Genomic DNA, 17,320 nt, shown 5'->3' with positions numbered 1-17,320 from the left:
CATGTGATTGGTCATTAGAGCAAGTTAGTTTGCATTAGGAATTTTATCCTCAGTGTATCTGCAGCTGCACCTTTTGTTTTCTTTGGTTATGACCAAAGAATGAGGCAAATTGGCCTGATGAACAGGAGAACCCTATGACTTAAAAGAAAAATATATTCTCTCACAGTTCTGGAGGCCAGAAGTCTGAAATCATAGTGTCAAGGGTTCATTCTTTCTGGAGGCTCTAAGGGAGATTCCATTCCATGCCTCTCTCCTAGCTTCTGGTGGTTGTCAGCAATTTTTAGCCTCCCTTGGCTTGTAGCAGGTCATTCCAATCTCTGCCTCCATCTTCACATGGCACGTGATATTTAGTCATTATCCAGAATATAAAGTTTAATCTATAAGCATGAGTTAAAAATTATAAATGTGTAATTTTAGATTGTTAAAGTTTTAGAAAAGCAAAGGCACGAAAATAGTAATATGAAATAAGAAAAAGCAAACTATTTCTTAAAGTATTTGACTCAGAAAATTTTCTCCTTTCTGTAGCTGTTGGAAAAATTAGAGGAAAGCCTCTTCCATTACTCTTATTTTTTGAGGCCCTCTTTATCACAAGTCATGCTTTTCGACATCCTGTTGATGCAGCTCTAACCCTGGAAGGAATCAAATGTGGATTATCGGAAAAACGGTTAGATTTAGTTATCAATTGGGTTACACAGGAAAGGTAAGCAAAATTAAGCTTTTAACTTAATTTTGACATTTGGTTAATAAAGTTGTTTGTTCTAAAAATATTAATAGTTTTATCAATATGTTACTTGAACATTTACTTCAGGTCCCTATTGCAATTAATCAGAAAGTGTTTAGTGGTCGGGCATGGTGGCCTATGCCGCTAATCCCCACACTTTGGGAGGATCGCTTGAGGTCAGGAGTTCAAGACCAGCTTGGCCAACATGGTGAAACCCTGTCTCTACTGAAAATACAAAAATTAGCCAGGCATGGTGGCCAGGTGCAGCAGCTCATGCCTGCAACCCCAGCATTTTGAGAGTCCAAGGTGGGCAGATGACTTGAGGTCAGGAGTTCAAGACCAGCCTGGCCAACATGGTGAAACCCCGTCTCTACTAAAACTACAAAAATTAGCCAGGTGTGGTGGCACACAGCTGTAGTCCTAGCTACTCAGGAAGCTGAGGCAGGAGAATCGTGTGAATCAGGGAGGCAGAGGTTTCAGTGAGACGAGATCGCACCACTGCACTCCAGCCTGGGTGACAAAGCGAGACTCGGTCTAAAATATATATATATATATATATGTATATGCATTTAGTTTCCTGTAGAAATCTAATTTTCTTAGCAAATACACAACTACATTCCAAATAACTTTATTTTTATATGGACTATTATCGGGGTGATAGAAATTGACAAGATTTATCAATAGACATAGGCAAAGGAGAGGAGATCCTTTAAAGTAACATCTGCGAGAAGATGGCTCCCATCTAGAGCAGAGAACAGAACAGCATCATTTCAACCAAATGTTTGACTTTTCTGGTCTATGAACTTTCCTCACTAGTTACACAGCTGCAAAGGGTGAAAATCCTATCAGGTCATCTAAGAAACGAATCTTAGGTTTTCCTGTAAGTTTTTTTTCTCCTCGTGGATACTTCTGGCTATAAGTAGAACAATCGCTATGCCTGCTGGCTTTTCATAATTATGGGCAAACCATAAAGCAATTGTAGGAATGATTGTAAGTACACACTCACACTGGGGATATACATATTCATATACATATCTATCACAATTATAAGCTTGGGAGCAAGTAAAGACCTTTCATAGAACATTCCTGTGTGAATACCTTGGGGTAGGGCAGAGTCAGTCTTCAATTTTCACACAAAGAAGAACCACATCTTGGCTGGTTGCAGGAGCCCACGCCTGTAATCCCAGCACTTTGGGAAGCCAAGGCAGACGGATCACCTGAGGTTGGGAGGTGGAGACCAGCCTGACCAACATGGAGAAACCTTGTCTCTACTAAAAATACAAAGTTAACTGGATGTGGTGATGCCTGCCCGTAATCCCAGCTACTTGGGAGGCTGAGGCAGGAGAATCATTTGAACTCAGAGGTTGCGGTGAGCCGAGATTGTGCCATTGCACTTCAGACTGGGCAGCAAGAGCGAAACTCCATCTCAAAAAAAAAAAAAAAAAAAGGAAGAAGAAGAACCCATCTTAGGGCCTGAGAGCCTATTCCCATGCACCTAAAATTACCATGTTCGGCAAAATTATACAGTTTATTCAGACATTGACTTTTTTTTTTTTTTTTTTTTTTTTTTGAGGCGGAGTCTCGCTCTGCCGCCCAGGCTGGAGTGCAGTGGCCAGATCTCAGCTCACTGCAAGCTCCGCCTCCCGGGTTTACGCCATTCTCCTGCCTCAGCCTCCCGAGTAGCTGGGACTACAGGCGCCCGCTACCTCGCCCGGCTAGTTTTTTTTTTTTTGTATTTTTTAGTAGAGACGGGGTTTCACCGTGTTAGCCAGGATGGTCTCGATCTCCTGACCTTGTGATCCGCCTGCCTCGGCCTCCCAAAGTGCTGGGATTCCAGACTTGAGCCACTGCGCCCGGCCGCGACATTGACTTTTTATTTAGAAATGTTTTGAATTTTGTTAAGCCTTGAACAAAACAAGAAAATCAGTTTTGTTAGCTTATAAAGAAAATTTGAAGGCTGGTCATGGTGGCTCATGCCTGTAATCCCAACACTTTGGGAGGCCAGGGCGGGAGGATTGCTTGAGCTTAGGGGTTCAAGACTAACCTGGGCGACATAGGAGACCTCATCTCTATGAAAAAAATAAAATAAAACAAAATAACCCAGACGTGGCGGCACATGCCTGTAGTCTCAGCTACTGAGGAGGCTGAGGTGGGAAAATCACTTGAACCTGGGAGATCAAGGCTTCAGTGAGCTTGAGCATGCCACCGCGCTCCAGCCTGGGCAACATAATTAGATGTTGTCTCAAAAAACAAACAGCAACAACAAAAGTATACATTGGGGAAAATGAGAAAATTATTAAACGAATTATGTTAAATTTATTTTGAAAGTCTATCAGTATTTTTTAGTACCACTTACAGGTCATGTACTCTGTTAGGGTGGTCATTTAAAATTGCTGTTATAATAAATCAGATTTTTATATGGTCTTGAGCCCCTCCCTCATTGATTTCTCACAAAAAACATTGGAATATTTTTCCCAGCGTAAGAATAAAATAAGTGTGGAATGTTAAGTATTACCTACACAACAGAGCCAGTTGCCACGGAGTAAAAGCTTGCGTTGCTTTTTGACATACTTTGTAATTTCCTGTTCTGATAATAGCACTAATGTCAGAGAAGGAAACCATTAATTAAAATGAAACTTTATAGAATGTGTGAATGACATCTTTATCAGATGAATAAAAGTATGTATATTAACATTGTCATCTCAACAAAAAAATTGACCAACTACGTAACTCGTTATAATAAGTGTAATCTCTTTTTTAGTATTGGTAAAATTGACATTACAATTTGAAAATAAATACTTCCAAACTAAAAAGAAAAAGTTAATCTCATCCCAAAATACCCCACAGACACACCCAGAGTAATGCTCAACCAAATATTTGGGCACCCTCTGGCCCAGTCAAGTTGACACATAAAATTAACCATCCCAGGAAATGTGTGCTTCCCATGTCTGCAACTTTAGTGTTTGTGAGTCAGGAAGTTTTGACTGACTTGATTATCATGAACAGGTGGGACTGTTGCTATATAATGGAGCAGAAAGGAATATTTTTGGCACTCAGGTTCCCTATTTCCTTGAAGAGAACTTGAGACTTGGATTAGGGTGCAGATCATTTACTAATAAACTACTCCTCAGGAAAATTTTTAAGGAGAATGAAATAGGATAGGACTTAGAAAAGAGCCAAACAAGGATGTGAACTCAGTTCTAGTCTGGTATTAGCCATTATCACAGGGAGAGGGTTATAGAGCATAGACATTACACAGAGTTCTTTCCTTTTATTAAGGGGCTGGCCTTTTGTAACCAGTATCAGTCAGTCCCTGGGGGTTGAGTGTAGACTACTGGGGGTTGTGGATAGGCATAATTTTCTAGGTGAGGAGGCTACAGACACCTGAGGACAATTCTTCAGAGAAGGGGGCAACTGTGAGCTGTTAGTAGTCAGCTGGAGAAGAGGCACCGGTTCAGTAAGTGGGACCTGGATGAGGCACCAGAACAGTGTCTACCATAACAACAGAACAACTTATGAAGATCAGTGAGAGAATAGATAGCAGCTGCTTATACTGTGTCTTTGTGAAGATGGGCTGGGCTGTGCATATTGGAAGGCAGAGTAGGGAAAGGCCTCCCTGTCATCTGTCTAGTAGTTATAGCCTGCTGCTGGCAGCATAAGGGCTGTGCTTACTTGGCTCTGAATGCATAGGGATGTAGAACACATATTAGGGAATAATGAAGAGCTCTCATCTTTAAGAAGGGTATCATAAAGAGATAGATGGACATTAGTAAGCAAGCACTTCCTAAATAAATTCATGACTTAGAAATGTCCCAAACATAAAAATGGTAGGTTCGCATACGACTGCCTACTACCACTCATTTCAAATTCACTGTTTCCCCTATACAACTTGATAAAGCTATCTTGATGGCACTATTTACCAGTGCAAAGTGTTTCTCCCACCCATTCTTATGACCTTCATTTACTGTCCACATAATAGTTAATTTTTTTTTTTTTTGAGACGGAGTTTCACTTTTGTTGTCCAGGCTGGAGCACAGTGGTGCAATCTCGGCTCACCGCAACCTCCAATTCTCAGCTTCAAGCGATTCTCCTGTCTTGGCCTCCCGAGTAGCTGGGATTATAGGCATGCACCACCATGCCTGGCTAATTTTTTGTATTTTTAGTAGCAACGGGGTTTCTCCATGTTGGTCAGGCTGGTCTTAAACTCCCGACCTCAGGTGATCCACCTGCCTCGGCCTCCCAAAGTGCTGGGGATTACAGGTGTGTCCCACCGCGCCTGGCCTGTTAATTTTGTTTTAGGAAATATCTTCTTCATATGTATGCCCTTCTTTTCTCTCTTTGCCCCCTTCTGTCTTTCTCTGCCTGATCATGTTTCTACACCCTCCACAAAAAGTACTTATCAGGGAGCACTGGAAATGGTTTGGACTTGATGACATCATCAGAAAGTGTATGTTCTTTACCAAAACCTGTTTTAAAAAGTTCTAGTGCGCCGGGCGCGTGGCTCAAGCCTGTAATCCCAGCACTTTGGGAGGCCGAGACGGGCGGATCATGAGGTCAGGAGATCAAGACCATCCTGGCTAACATGGTGAAACCCCGTCTCTACTAAAAATACAAAAAACTAGCCGGGCGACCTGGCGGGCGCCTGTAGTCCCAGCTACTCGGGAGGCTGAGGCAGGAGAATGGCGTGAACCCGGGAGGCGGAGCTTGCAGTGAGCTGAGATCCGGCCACTGCACTCCAGCCCGGGCGACAGAGCAAGACTCCGTCTCAAAAAAAAAAAAAAAAAAAAGTTCTAGTGCAAAGACACTTCAGACAAGATTAAGTTTCTTACACATAGTGATGATTCTTGACACATTCTACCTGTTAGTTGTAAGAATTTAAATTCTTTAATAACTATGCAGTTCTGTGTCTACATGCATTGAGGAAATGCCACTAGTTTTAAGGATCCTGAGATAATATAACAGGGAATATTAAAGGCAATTCACATTCTTCATACTTAGTCTCTGTTTCCTGGCTTCTGCCTCTGATTATCTGGCCTCTATCACATAGCTACCTTAAAAAGCCTTCCAGTTCATTCCCAGAAGCTCAGCATAGAGCTAGCCCTTTAGCAGCCTGCCTAATGGGCTAATCATGGCTCTTTTAGTCATTCTTATCTGTGAAAAGTCTAATCACTTGGTCTACAAAGTCTAAATTTTAAGGAACCATCCTTTACTGGTATTACTTCTCTTAATTGCAGACATTGCTCCCAGAAGAAGATAAATATACTCGGAAATTTTAACTTTGCAAACTCAAGCCTAGAAAGTAACAGTAAATAAATTTTATGCATGGATTTAGAGATTGTATATTACCTTTATTTTGACATTAAAAATTTTTAAACCAAATTTATAATTCAATATGTCTTAGATTACTGTGGGGTTAAGCATATTTTATTTTATTTATTGGCTGTTCATATTCTCCAGAGTTAGCCTGGTCTCAGATCCATTTTCAGAAGTCCCAGAAACAGTCCTCTTTGAGTTAGGAGTAAGGATGAGAAAACCCAACAAGGGGACTTTAGGAAAACAAAAAGAGGGTACGATGAGGTGATTGGAGGGAAAAAGGGGGAGGGAACTTCCCTGGCCCACTTCCCAGCCCTGGCCTTCTCTGAGGTGGTGATCCTTAAAAAAATGGCATTAACAAGATAAATAAATACTAAAATACTGGCATTATGATTTTGCTACAGTATTTCAGTCACTATATAGACTGAAATAATTAACTTGTTCAGCCTCAGGAATTGTGGCAACTGTAGCTACTAAAACCTATATTTTGGTATTAAAGTGTGGAAGTCAGAGAACTGCTTAATTAAATAATTGATTTGTACTCAAGCTGCATTTTGATTTAGACTCACCCCTCTGCTGCCCACCCCAATAAACACAGAAGGCTTTATTTACTGAATTTTCAGTAAAGAGACATTTTGTAGGGGGTTCAGGATTTCATTTTAATGTTACCAGCGTTTTTAGATGTATACAGACACCAATATCATATGATTGCCGTTATTTTGTAACTATTATTTAAAAATATAAAGTATAATTTTCATACCACTAGTAATTAGAAGTGCTATCTTTAATCATGCACAGATGGTCTTTTGGCTATGCTTATAGTTTCTACGTGAAGTTACTCTGATAGTACAATAGATGATTAACTTCAGTTGTGTGTAAAGGTGGTACACTAAAATAGGACAAGTGAAATCTATTCAGTTGACCCATCTCAAAAGAACTGCTTCTTCAGTCTTTCCTAATAGGCACAATTATGTCCATTTTCCCCTCTTGCCTCATATAAATCTATAACAAATTTAAAAAATAACAGTGCTGTCGTACTTTCTGTTTTACTTTTGGTAAAAATGCTTGCAATATCTACCTCTATGAGCTGAAATTGTTGTCACTATCTATAACCAATATTTAATAAGCTTTTATATTCCATAGGGTTTAGAATCTCGATAACTGCTTGAGGATATTAAGACCCCCAATTATGAGAGCATTTTTGTTTACCTCGTAATTTTTAGACCTATCAGTCTTTTTAGGAGAGTTTTAATCTTGTTTGTGGTTTTTTTTGAAACTTGAGCTTTTGAGGAGCCAAAATGTCTTCCTCCAAGGGAATACACACTGATTGTTTTTTGTTGTTGTTGTTAAATCTCAGATATGTTTAATTTCTCCTACATAATCAATGGCCTATTAAATTGTAACTTGGAATTCTTACAGGCAGTAGAAAATCCAGTTCTACTGTGCTGAATTTTCAAATATTTCAGCCTCAGCCACTCATCAGGAATTTTCTAACGTATGTCTTATTGATCTGCTTGTTCTAGACTGACATTTTCTGAGGAGGCTGGGGATGTGATTTGTGATTATGGGGAGCAGGATACTTATAACAAGGCCAAGTGCCTGGCTTTAGCTCAAATTATCTACAGTGAATGTGGCCTGCACAAGAAAGCTATTCTTTGCTTGTGTAAACAGGGTCAGACTCATAGGGTCATGGAGTACATACAGCAGTTCAAGGACTTTACTACCGGTAAGTTAAAATGTCTACCATTTGTATACATTTGAATTCTGGACTTTAATTGTAAGATTACCCATAATAGCAGGCACTACTTTAAACTTACGTTATAAAATCAATTTTATATATACCAATAAGTGGGAAATTTATTTTGTAATTTTTCATGAACATAGGTAAGCTGGAGCTGATTGGCTTTCATGCTAGACGTTCAAAAATATTATGTATTTCCTCAAAATAAAAACTTTTTTTTTTTTTTTTTTTGAGACGGAGTTTCGCTCTGTCGCCCAGGCTGGAGTGCAGTGGCCGGATCTCAGCTCACTGCAAGCTCCGCCTCCCGGGTTTACGCCATTCTCCTGCCTCAGCCTCCCCAGTAGCTGGGACTACAGGCGCCCGCCACCTCACCCGGCTAGTTTTTTGTATTTTTTAGTAGAGACGGGGTTTCACCATGTTAGCCAGGATGGTCTCTATCTCCTGACCTCGTGATTCGCCCGTCTCGGCCTCCCAAAGTGCTGGGATTATAGGCTTGAGCCACCGTGCCCGGCCAATAAAAACATTTAATAAACCAGATAGTCCTGGAAATATACAGTTTTAAAGATAAATTTATACAGAATAACATACTACATATGTGATTTTTAAAAATAACTTATTCATAACATTTTATTTTATTTTTTATTTATTTTTTGAGACAGAGTCTCACTCTGTGGCCAGGCTGGAGTGCAGTGGTGTAATCTTGGCTCACTGCAAGCTCCACCTACTGGGTTCACACCATTCTCCTGCCTCAGCCTCCCAAATAGCTGGGACTACAGGCACCCGCCACCACGCCTGGCTAATATGTTGTATTTTTAGTAGAGATGGAGTTTCATCATGTTAGCCAGGATGGTCTCTATCTCCTGACCTCGTGATCTGCCCACCTTGGCCTCCCAAAGTGCTGGGATTACAGGCATGAGTCACCGCGCCCAGCCTGTGATATATTTGAAGTGTAATATAAGCATTAGCAATGAAGAATTTCTAATTTATTTCAAAATTTTAAAACACAATTGAACAGTAATCTGAGATTACAATTGAGCAGTCATCTGAGAGAACTGTGGACCTTAGGGTGACCCTAGTTGGATGAGCAGATCTCTTACTCTGGATCTCATTGGCAGTAACTCTGAGTACAGGCATTGCTGACATCTCCCCATCTCCCAGGCCAGTGCCCGTCCTGATTTGCAGGCTATGTATCCCAGTTCTAAGAAGATGCAAAATGGAACCAAACATAGCCATTTTAGGTCACATTCTTCCAGGAAAAAGGAGTTTTAGTGGTTGTTGAATCTGGTCATTTTCAAGCAATTAATTGACTTTTTCTTAGAATCTATGTTTTTTTTAAGTTACAAATTTCTTCGTTAATAACAGCATGCCCTATGCTATTATTGTAATAATAGCTAGGCTTTTTTCCATGGATTATCTCACTTAATCCTTATGTTGACTCTATGAGGTAGATTTTGTTATTGTCCCATTTTATAAATGAAAAAAATAGTATGTTTCCATACAGAGGCTAAGGCACAACTAGAGGTAAGTGATTTGGTTATGTAGTGACAGGACAAAATCTGGCATAGTAGGTATTAGTTAATATTGTGAATATTCCATTACCTAAGTATACAGTTTCAGTTTCTGTGTTGTTAACTATTATTTCTCATAGATAAGAATTGTATTAGTTAATGTTTAGACATGGGATATAGATTTTAATTACTTTTAGGATTTAAAAATTTTAGGGATAGGGTCTGTAGTCCCAGCCACTCAGGAGGCTGAGATGGGAAGATCGCTTGAACCCAGACATTCTAGGCTGCAGTGAGCTGTGATTGTGGCACTGCATTCCTGCCTAGGCATAAGAGTGAGACCTTATCCCATAATAATAATAATAATTTTTTTAAAAGGAAAATGGATTTTGAAATATAGTAAGCAAAAGGGATACAAGGAGTTCAAGACCAGCCTGGGGCAACAGAGTGGGACCCTGTCTCTATATATTAAATACATTTAAAAAACCCGAGGCTTTCAGAGTTAAATTATGTTTATGGTAGTTCTTGAAAGGCTCTCAAAGTTATTCTGAAAATTACCTCTATTGCGGCCCCAAAATAATATTTTTACTTAAAAAAATTTAGGAAGTTAATACAAAGTTTACAAATTTGAGACTATAGAGTGGGGCACAGTGGTGCATGCCTGTAGTCTCAGCTATTGGGAAGGCTGAGGCGGGAGACTGCTTGAGCCCAGGAGTTTGAGGATATAGTACACAATCATTATGCCTATGATGAGCGATGCACTCCAGCCTGGGCAGCACAGTGAGACTTTGTTTTGAAAAAATTTAAGAATACAAATCGTAACTGTAGCTTTAGATTACCTCAGTGGTTAACTAGTAGATTAACCCTTATGGAATTGTTTTTTTTTTTTTGTAGTCAAATACAGGCAACTTCATATGGCTCCACCTCTAGCTACTTGAAATAGCTAATGGCTTCTTAAAGTTTTCATTTTTGAATTTCTAAATACTTGATAGTTTTAGGGAAAAAAATTACTGAATTGCATTTTCTGTGCAAGGCACAGAAAGACATTATACTCACCAGAATTTGGTCCAAATATGAGCAACAAGATATAGACAAACAAACTGTAGTATTAGATGGAACCTTTGAAATTATCTCCACTTCGGTGGCTCACGTCTGTAATCCCAGCACTTCAGGAGGCCAAGGCGGGCGGATCACAAGGTCAGGAGATCGAGACCATCCTGGCTAACATGGTGAAACCCCATCTCTACTAAAAATACATAAAATTAGCCAGGCATGGTGGCAGGCACCTGTAGTCCCAGCTACTTGGGAGACTGAGGCAGGAGAATGGCGGGAACCCGGGAGGCAGAGTTTGCAGTGAACCAAGATCATGCCACTGCACTCCAGCCTGGGCGACAGAGTGAGACTGTCTCAAAAAAAAAAAAAAAAAAAAAAAGAAATTATATCCAATTCTAGCGCTTTTCAGATGTGAAAACTGAGTTCCAAAAGAGTAAGTGACTGATGGAGTTATGATTAGAATTCAGGTTTCCTGATAGCCAATCTACATTTTTATTATACCACATTTCTTTTCATTATAATTATTGGATTGTATTTTGAATACTCTTATGGGTAGTTTTCCTTTGTTTTTTGCTATGCTGAGCATGATTTTTTTTAGGGGGGCTAGGGGATAGTACTGTTGAGTTTAGGTTGGAGTGGGTCATTGAGGGCTTTGAAAGGATTAGAAAAACTGTTGATTGGCAGGTATAGACATTAGCTAGTCCTAGTTTCTAGTTGATTTATCATGTTAGGATGTTGACATAAAGTTCTTTCATTTTTGCCTTCAGATGACCTGTTGCAGCTATTAATTTCATGTCCCCAAGTTGAATTAATTCAGTGTCTCACTAAAGAGTTGAATGAGAAACAAACATCTTTATCTTTTGGTCTTGCCATACTTCATCTGTTCTCTGTAGATAAGAAAAAAGTTGGCATTAAGCTACTTCAAGAAATAAATAAAGGTGGGATAGGTAAGTAGAGTAAAATGTTGTGGAAGAAATAGTAGTGGGTTATTTAGGGAGAGGTTGAAGATGATTACACATGAGTTAACTCAAATTTCCCTAAGAGTTCCTTCTTAGCAAGAGTTAACTTTAGGAGTTTATAAATATAAAGATTACCATGTAAATAATAATCTGTTGGCAATAGGATATGTTTCTTGAGAGAATTAAAATGAAGAAAAAATCTTTATGAAGCCTGAGGGAAATGTTACAATAATTGTAATCACTAACACTAAAAACTTTATATATATTGACATGTGTATATTTAGCTATCTTTTATATGTATTTTAAATGTTATGTAGATATAAACTATATGTTTTAATTCCTGAACCAAATGTCTGTGTGTTTACATATGATATTCACTCTGAACCTAACTCTGCTGTGGATTAGAGAATAACTAATTAGGCTGGGTGCGGTGGCTCACCCCTGTAATCCCAGCACTTTGGGAGGCTGAGGTGGGTGGATCGCTTGAGCTCAGGGGTTCAAGACCAGCCTGGGTGACATGGTAAAACCCTGTCTCTATGAAAAAAATACAAAAATCAGCCAGGTGTGGTGGCATGCACCTGTAGTCCCAGCTACTTGAGAGGCAGAGAAGGATTGCCTGAGCCCAGGGAGCTCAAGGCTACAGTGAGCCGTGATTGTGCCACTCTACCCCCTGCCTCAAAAAAAAAAAAAAAAAAAAAAGAGAGAGAGGGAATAATTAAAACTCACTTTTATTTTCTTTTCATTAATTTAATATAGGAAGTTGAGCAGACAACTTGATTTTAAATTACTTGAAAACATATTTTGGAAGATAACTATATTTTGAAATTATCATTAGAAATATCAACTAAAATATTTTTGTAGAAAAATGATAATTGTGGTAGAAATAAAATTATAGTGATGACAGGGTTCTAAACAGTGATCCTCTTTTATGAAGTACCATAAGTAATGCAGGTAATAGATAAGAAATGAGTTCCATAAATTGATAGATCACTAAGATATTTTGAAAAGTAAGTAATATTAAATTTCTTTAACAAAATGATTTTATTTCCTTAAGAAAAATATTTGTCATAGAAGCCCCATCATTAAGAGGTCTCCATCTAGAGACAGGATGAAGAGTTTGTCAAAGAGTTTCTTAAGTCCTTGGGTTAGCACCACTAAGGCATTTATATAAGTGTTTGAAATCATGAAAACTTCACCTATAGGTCCACAGTTATTTGATAGTTTCTAGTGGTGCCTTATAGACTCTTTGAATAAGAATGAGCCCACATTCGTCACTTTCTGAGCTCCTGCCTTATAGCCTTCAACATCTGCTACCATAACAAGAAGGCAATGAGTGGAGACGTGGAATGTGAGAAGTGGTAGAGACATGAAGAGGTTAATGATAAGGGAGGAGAAGAAGGAACTAACATGAATACTTACCATGAGCTAGACTGAGCACTGCATATTATATCATTAGTCTTAGGGGAATCAGGTAGAGTTTAACAGTAACTGAGTTGAAATTATGTCCTTTTCTATTTTTGAAGAATCACTAAAGTCTGGATTATCAAATAAGTGCCATACTATATATAATATTGTATTTTTTTCCCCACAGATGCAGTAGAAAGTCTTATGATAAATGATTCATTTTGCTCCACAGAAAGGTGGCAAGAAGTGGCAAATATATGTTCACAGAATGGCTTTGACAAATTATCTAATGACATCATGTCTATTCTTCGATCTCAGGCTGCAGTTACAGAAATTTCTGAAGAGGATGACGCAGTCAACCTAATGGAACATGTGTTTTGGTAGTTCTATATCTTAACCAGCTGAGGGAGCTTGTACAACACTTTACATATGCTGGTTGGGCAAACTGATTTTAACATAACTAACTTATAAATAAATTTAGAGTAAGCTCTCAGAAATAAATCACACTTTTGTTATGATGACATTTCGATTTGTCTTTGAAATATTTATACCATTGCTTCCTTTTTCCCATATGGTCATTTCTTATATTGAATCTTGATAAAATCCAAGATTATAACTTTGTGCAAAACAGTGTAGGCATTTTTATCGAAGGACATAAGCTAATGTCCAGATATATTACTTTCTGGTGATGTAATATGATAGCAAGAACTGAAGAAGGTGCAGGTAGTATCCTGTGTGTTAGACTGTCTTCCCAAACGTGAAATGCTACAAGCCTGACTTGACAAGAAAAGCAGGATATCATTTCAAGGTTGGACTTGCTGGCAAAAACCTAGAGTACAGTAATTTTGTACTGCTGATTTAAAGATGTGCCCCATGCTTTGATATATATAAATATGGCAAAGCTTAGGCTTCTAGTATAAAAGCTGGGAATCTTGGCATATTATTACTTAGAGAGAGGACCAGTCGAATTTTGCATAGAAGTAGACCTGTGATACCTATAGGTATGGAAAATATGTCATAAGAAGTGGTTTTGGATGATTTCAAGTATCTGAATAAGTATTTGATTGAAAACTCTGAAAGTTCTGTGCCATGGACAGGTGTAATATTTAAAATATTTAATGATTAGTATGGCATGGGCACAAATCGAGCAGAACAGATACCCAATTAATCAGAACAGCCTTTAGGCCTTATGCCGCTCCAGAGCATACTAGCTAAATATCAGCCTGGACCATGGAACATGGTTAAAATGAGCTGCTGGCTGGGCGAGGTAGCTCATGTCTGTAATGCCAGCACTTTGGGGAGGTCGAGGCAGGAGGATCACTTGAGCCCAGGAGTTTGAGACCAGCTAGGCAACACAGTGAGATCCTGTCTCTGTTATTAAAAAAAGAAAAAAAATTTTCAAGTAAAAAATGAAAATGAGCTGCTATTAGAATAAGAGCAAAGAGCATAACTTTTCCCCTCTTAAACTTAAATTGCAGATGTATTTTTATGTTATAGTGGAAAGAAGATGAACAGGGAGTCAGACAGCTTCATATTAAAATTCTGGTCCTACCTCTTACTCATTTATAAAATATGGGCAGTCCTCTCTTAGGCTTGTTGTGAGGATTAGTGATAATGTATGTGTAGTGTAAGTGTATAACATGATAGAGGAACTTAGTAAAAGATAGCTATAATTCCTTTGTAATAGGCCCCAGAAACACACATTTCTCTGCTTAGTTTGTACTTACTAAATCCCACATGTCTATTCATTTGTATTTATATGTTTATCCTTCTTTAAAGTATTTGATATATTGGTACAACTTACTGCTGATATTATCTGTCCACACTCGTATTAGGGTTGCCTGGCTTATTTTATAAATTCAGAAGCATTCAAGCTGAGTTTTTAATTTTTCCATTTGGTGCTAAACAGAGTACTGGATAATTATAATTCAGCTTTCTAAAACATAGCATTTTTAAAGTAATACATGTGCGTAGTTTAAAAAGCAATTTATTACTAAAAGGCTTATCAAAATAATATTTTGATTTTTGGCCTTCATGCTAGCTGTTGAAAAGAGCAGATAAAGGATGGAAAAAAGGAATGGAAAGGGAGAGGTATTTCAGCAGCACTGGTTCTTTGTGTACCAATGGCTTAAAACCTTTTTTTTTTTTTCTTTTGAGACCTATATGATTGATAGAAAGCTATTATGTATCCGTTGACAGAGCTTAGAAAAAACATGTCTCCATGAAAGCCGGGAGGATAAAGTAGGTATATAAATCTAGAGAAAGCTTAAACAGCCATTGTTGTTGTTCTTCTAATTTTGCCTTGTTTTTCCTTTGCTCATTATTACTCCTTCTCAGCTAGCATTGCCTTTGGCAGCTTTCCCAAGAAAAGTGAAAGTTGTTAAGTGAATATAAATTAAAATGCCTGGTGATGGAAAATGGAGTTGGGAGGAAGAGCAAGATTATAAAGTTAAATGAGAAAGGAGAAAGAATTGAGTTGTGAGCTACGGAGGGCTTTGAAGCTGTCAGAGCCTCCGTGTAAGCTACACTGAAGGAGGTATAATCTGGGCCTCAGCACAGAAACCTGCATTCTAGACCAGCCCCACCACTGTCTAGCTACGTGTCCTTTTCCTCATGCTTAAGATAAATTTATTTTGACTAGATAACTCCTCTTGTCATTTCCAACTCTAAAATTCAGTAATTCTGAAAAGGTACAAATTATTTCCCAATGCTTCTTGACCTTCAGCCTAAATTTGAAATACTACAATTCAACATCAGCATCAACAACATCTACTGAATACCTATTTTGCACACAATTTCTGCTAGCAAGATTACAACTTCAATGGAAACACACAGCATATTTTAAAAGTTACTACTAATAATTCCTTAGCATTATCTAATAGTCCATATTCAAATTTCACCAGTTGCTTAAAAATGCCTTTTAACATTTGAATTGTTCCAATGAAGATTTAACCAATGTTCATGTGTTCCATTAGGTCTTGCTGTCTTGAGTATGTCTTCTCTCTTTTTTTCCTCTTGCCATTGATTGCTTTACATAGCAGTTGCATAGCACGGGCCATGATGAAGTAAGTTTCTCTGATTTCACATTAGGTTTTCTTTCTACCATACCATTGAGGAAAGGAAGATATTTCTTCCAAGATTTAATTGTAACTAGTTACATTTTTGTTTATTGTGGTCGTGCATGTATCAGAATGAATTTCTATTAAATTCATTCATTTGGAAAGGTTTGGAGACGTTCTGAAACAGAAATCTAATCTAATGAAAAAAATTTTCTTAATATTTAGAACTTTTCCTAAATCCTGAATTAACTAAGAAATGACCATTAAATTAATCACTGTTTTAACTTTACAAGATGAAAAACTGATACTTTTTAGGTGCCTGGAATTCTGTTGGATTGCTAAAGCATATGTTAAGTCAAAAATCATAGCAGAGGCCTTATTTTTTCTTTTAACTTTGTACATTTCATAGAAAGCTCGTACGTTTCTTCCATTCTTTCTCAGAAAAAAACAGCATTTAACAAATGTTCAGTGTAGCACTACTGAAAATATAAAACTGTCAGTTTGCTAGTAGTTATAATTTGTTGTGTTCTTGAATAAAAATATATTGGATACATAAAAAAGACACTGTTATTTATATAATTTTTTTCATTTTTTTAAATTGATAATTATCTACAGGTACCCTCCCTACTTAGAGGATCTCTGTCTACCTATAGAGGTCTGGCACTACTGTAAATGAGTGAAATGTATCACAGTCAGGGAAAGGAGGATCTGAGGACTTTTTGAAAGGGACAGTTGTGATAAATTCCAGGCAACTTTTATTATGCAGGACTATGGAGTCGGTGTTACCTTCTGGGAGGCTGGAAATGTAGATTTGATGTAAGCAGTCCTGATTTTTCAGAATACTGTGTGGGCCAAAGAAAACACATCAGCAGACCAGACTTGACCTGCAGTTCACTCATTTGAAACCTCTGTCCTAAACTGAGGCTAGATTTGATTTCTTGTTTCCATCAACTTTATTTTTATTTATTTATTTATTGAGACAGTCTTGCTCTGTCACCCAGACTGGAGTACAGTGACGCAATCTGAGCTCACTACAACCTCCGTCTCCTGAGTTCAAGCGATTCTCCTGCCTCAGCCTCCTGAGTAGCTGAGATTACAGGTGCCCACCACCACACCCAGATAATTTTTGTATTTTTAGTAGAAATGGGGTTTCATCATGTTGGCCAGGCTGGTCTCAAACTCCTGACCTCAAGTGATCCATGTGCTTCAGCCTCCCGAAGTGCTGGGATTACAGGCGTGAGCCGCCATGCCTGGCTTCCATCAACTTTAAATGAAGCTTTTTGAGTGGATAAAGATAGTAAAGAATTACCGTATTTTCTCATTTGGTGCCGGGCGCGGTGGCTCATGCCTGTAATCCCAGCACTTTGGGAGGCTGAAGCAGGTGGATCATGAGGTCAGGAGATCGAGACTATCCTGGCTAACACGGTGAAACCCTGTCTCTACTAAAAATACAAAAAATTAGCCAGGCATCGTGGCGGGTGCCTGTAGTCCCAGCTACTCGGGAGGCTGAGGCAAGAGAATGGCATGAACCCAGGAGGTGGAGCTTGCTGTGAGCCCAGATTGTG

The 17,320-nt window shown here is 38.5% G+C and overlaps 1 protein-coding gene across 5 annotated transcripts in view; it reads left to right on the top strand.

Annotated features, from left to right (window-relative positions):
- Positions 1 to 16,315, top strand: part of CLHC1 (clathrin heavy chain linker domain containing 1) — an 82,129-nt gene extending 65,814 nt beyond the window's left edge. For 4 of the 5 annotated variants that reach the window (XM_030920586.1, XM_030920585.1, XM_030920584.1 and 1 more), the window contains 4 exons: positions 526 to 700; positions 7,558 to 7,760; positions 11,101 to 11,280; positions 12,884 to 13,222. In XM_030920586.1, the coding sequence (XP_030776446.1) occupies positions 526 to 700; positions 7,558 to 7,760; positions 11,101 to 11,280; positions 12,884 to 13,080 (755 nt within the window). In that variant the 3' untranslated portion in view covers positions 13,081 to 13,222. Of the gene's footprint in view, positions 1 to 525; positions 701 to 7,557; positions 7,761 to 11,100; positions 11,281 to 12,883 lie in introns of all 5 variants that reach the window. The other variant, XM_030920583.1, reaches the window with a different exon arrangement.
- The last annotated feature ends 1,005 nt before the right edge of the window (positions 16,316 to 17,320 follow it).

The sequence above is a fragment of the Rhinopithecus roxellana genome, chromosome 17, assembly GCF_007565055.1.
Source record: "Rhinopithecus roxellana isolate Shanxi Qingling chromosome 17, ASM756505v1, whole genome shotgun sequence".
Lineage (NCBI taxonomy): Eukaryota > Metazoa > Chordata > Mammalia > Primates > Cercopithecidae > Rhinopithecus > Rhinopithecus roxellana.
This window is presented reverse-complemented; position numbering and strand designations above follow the sequence as displayed.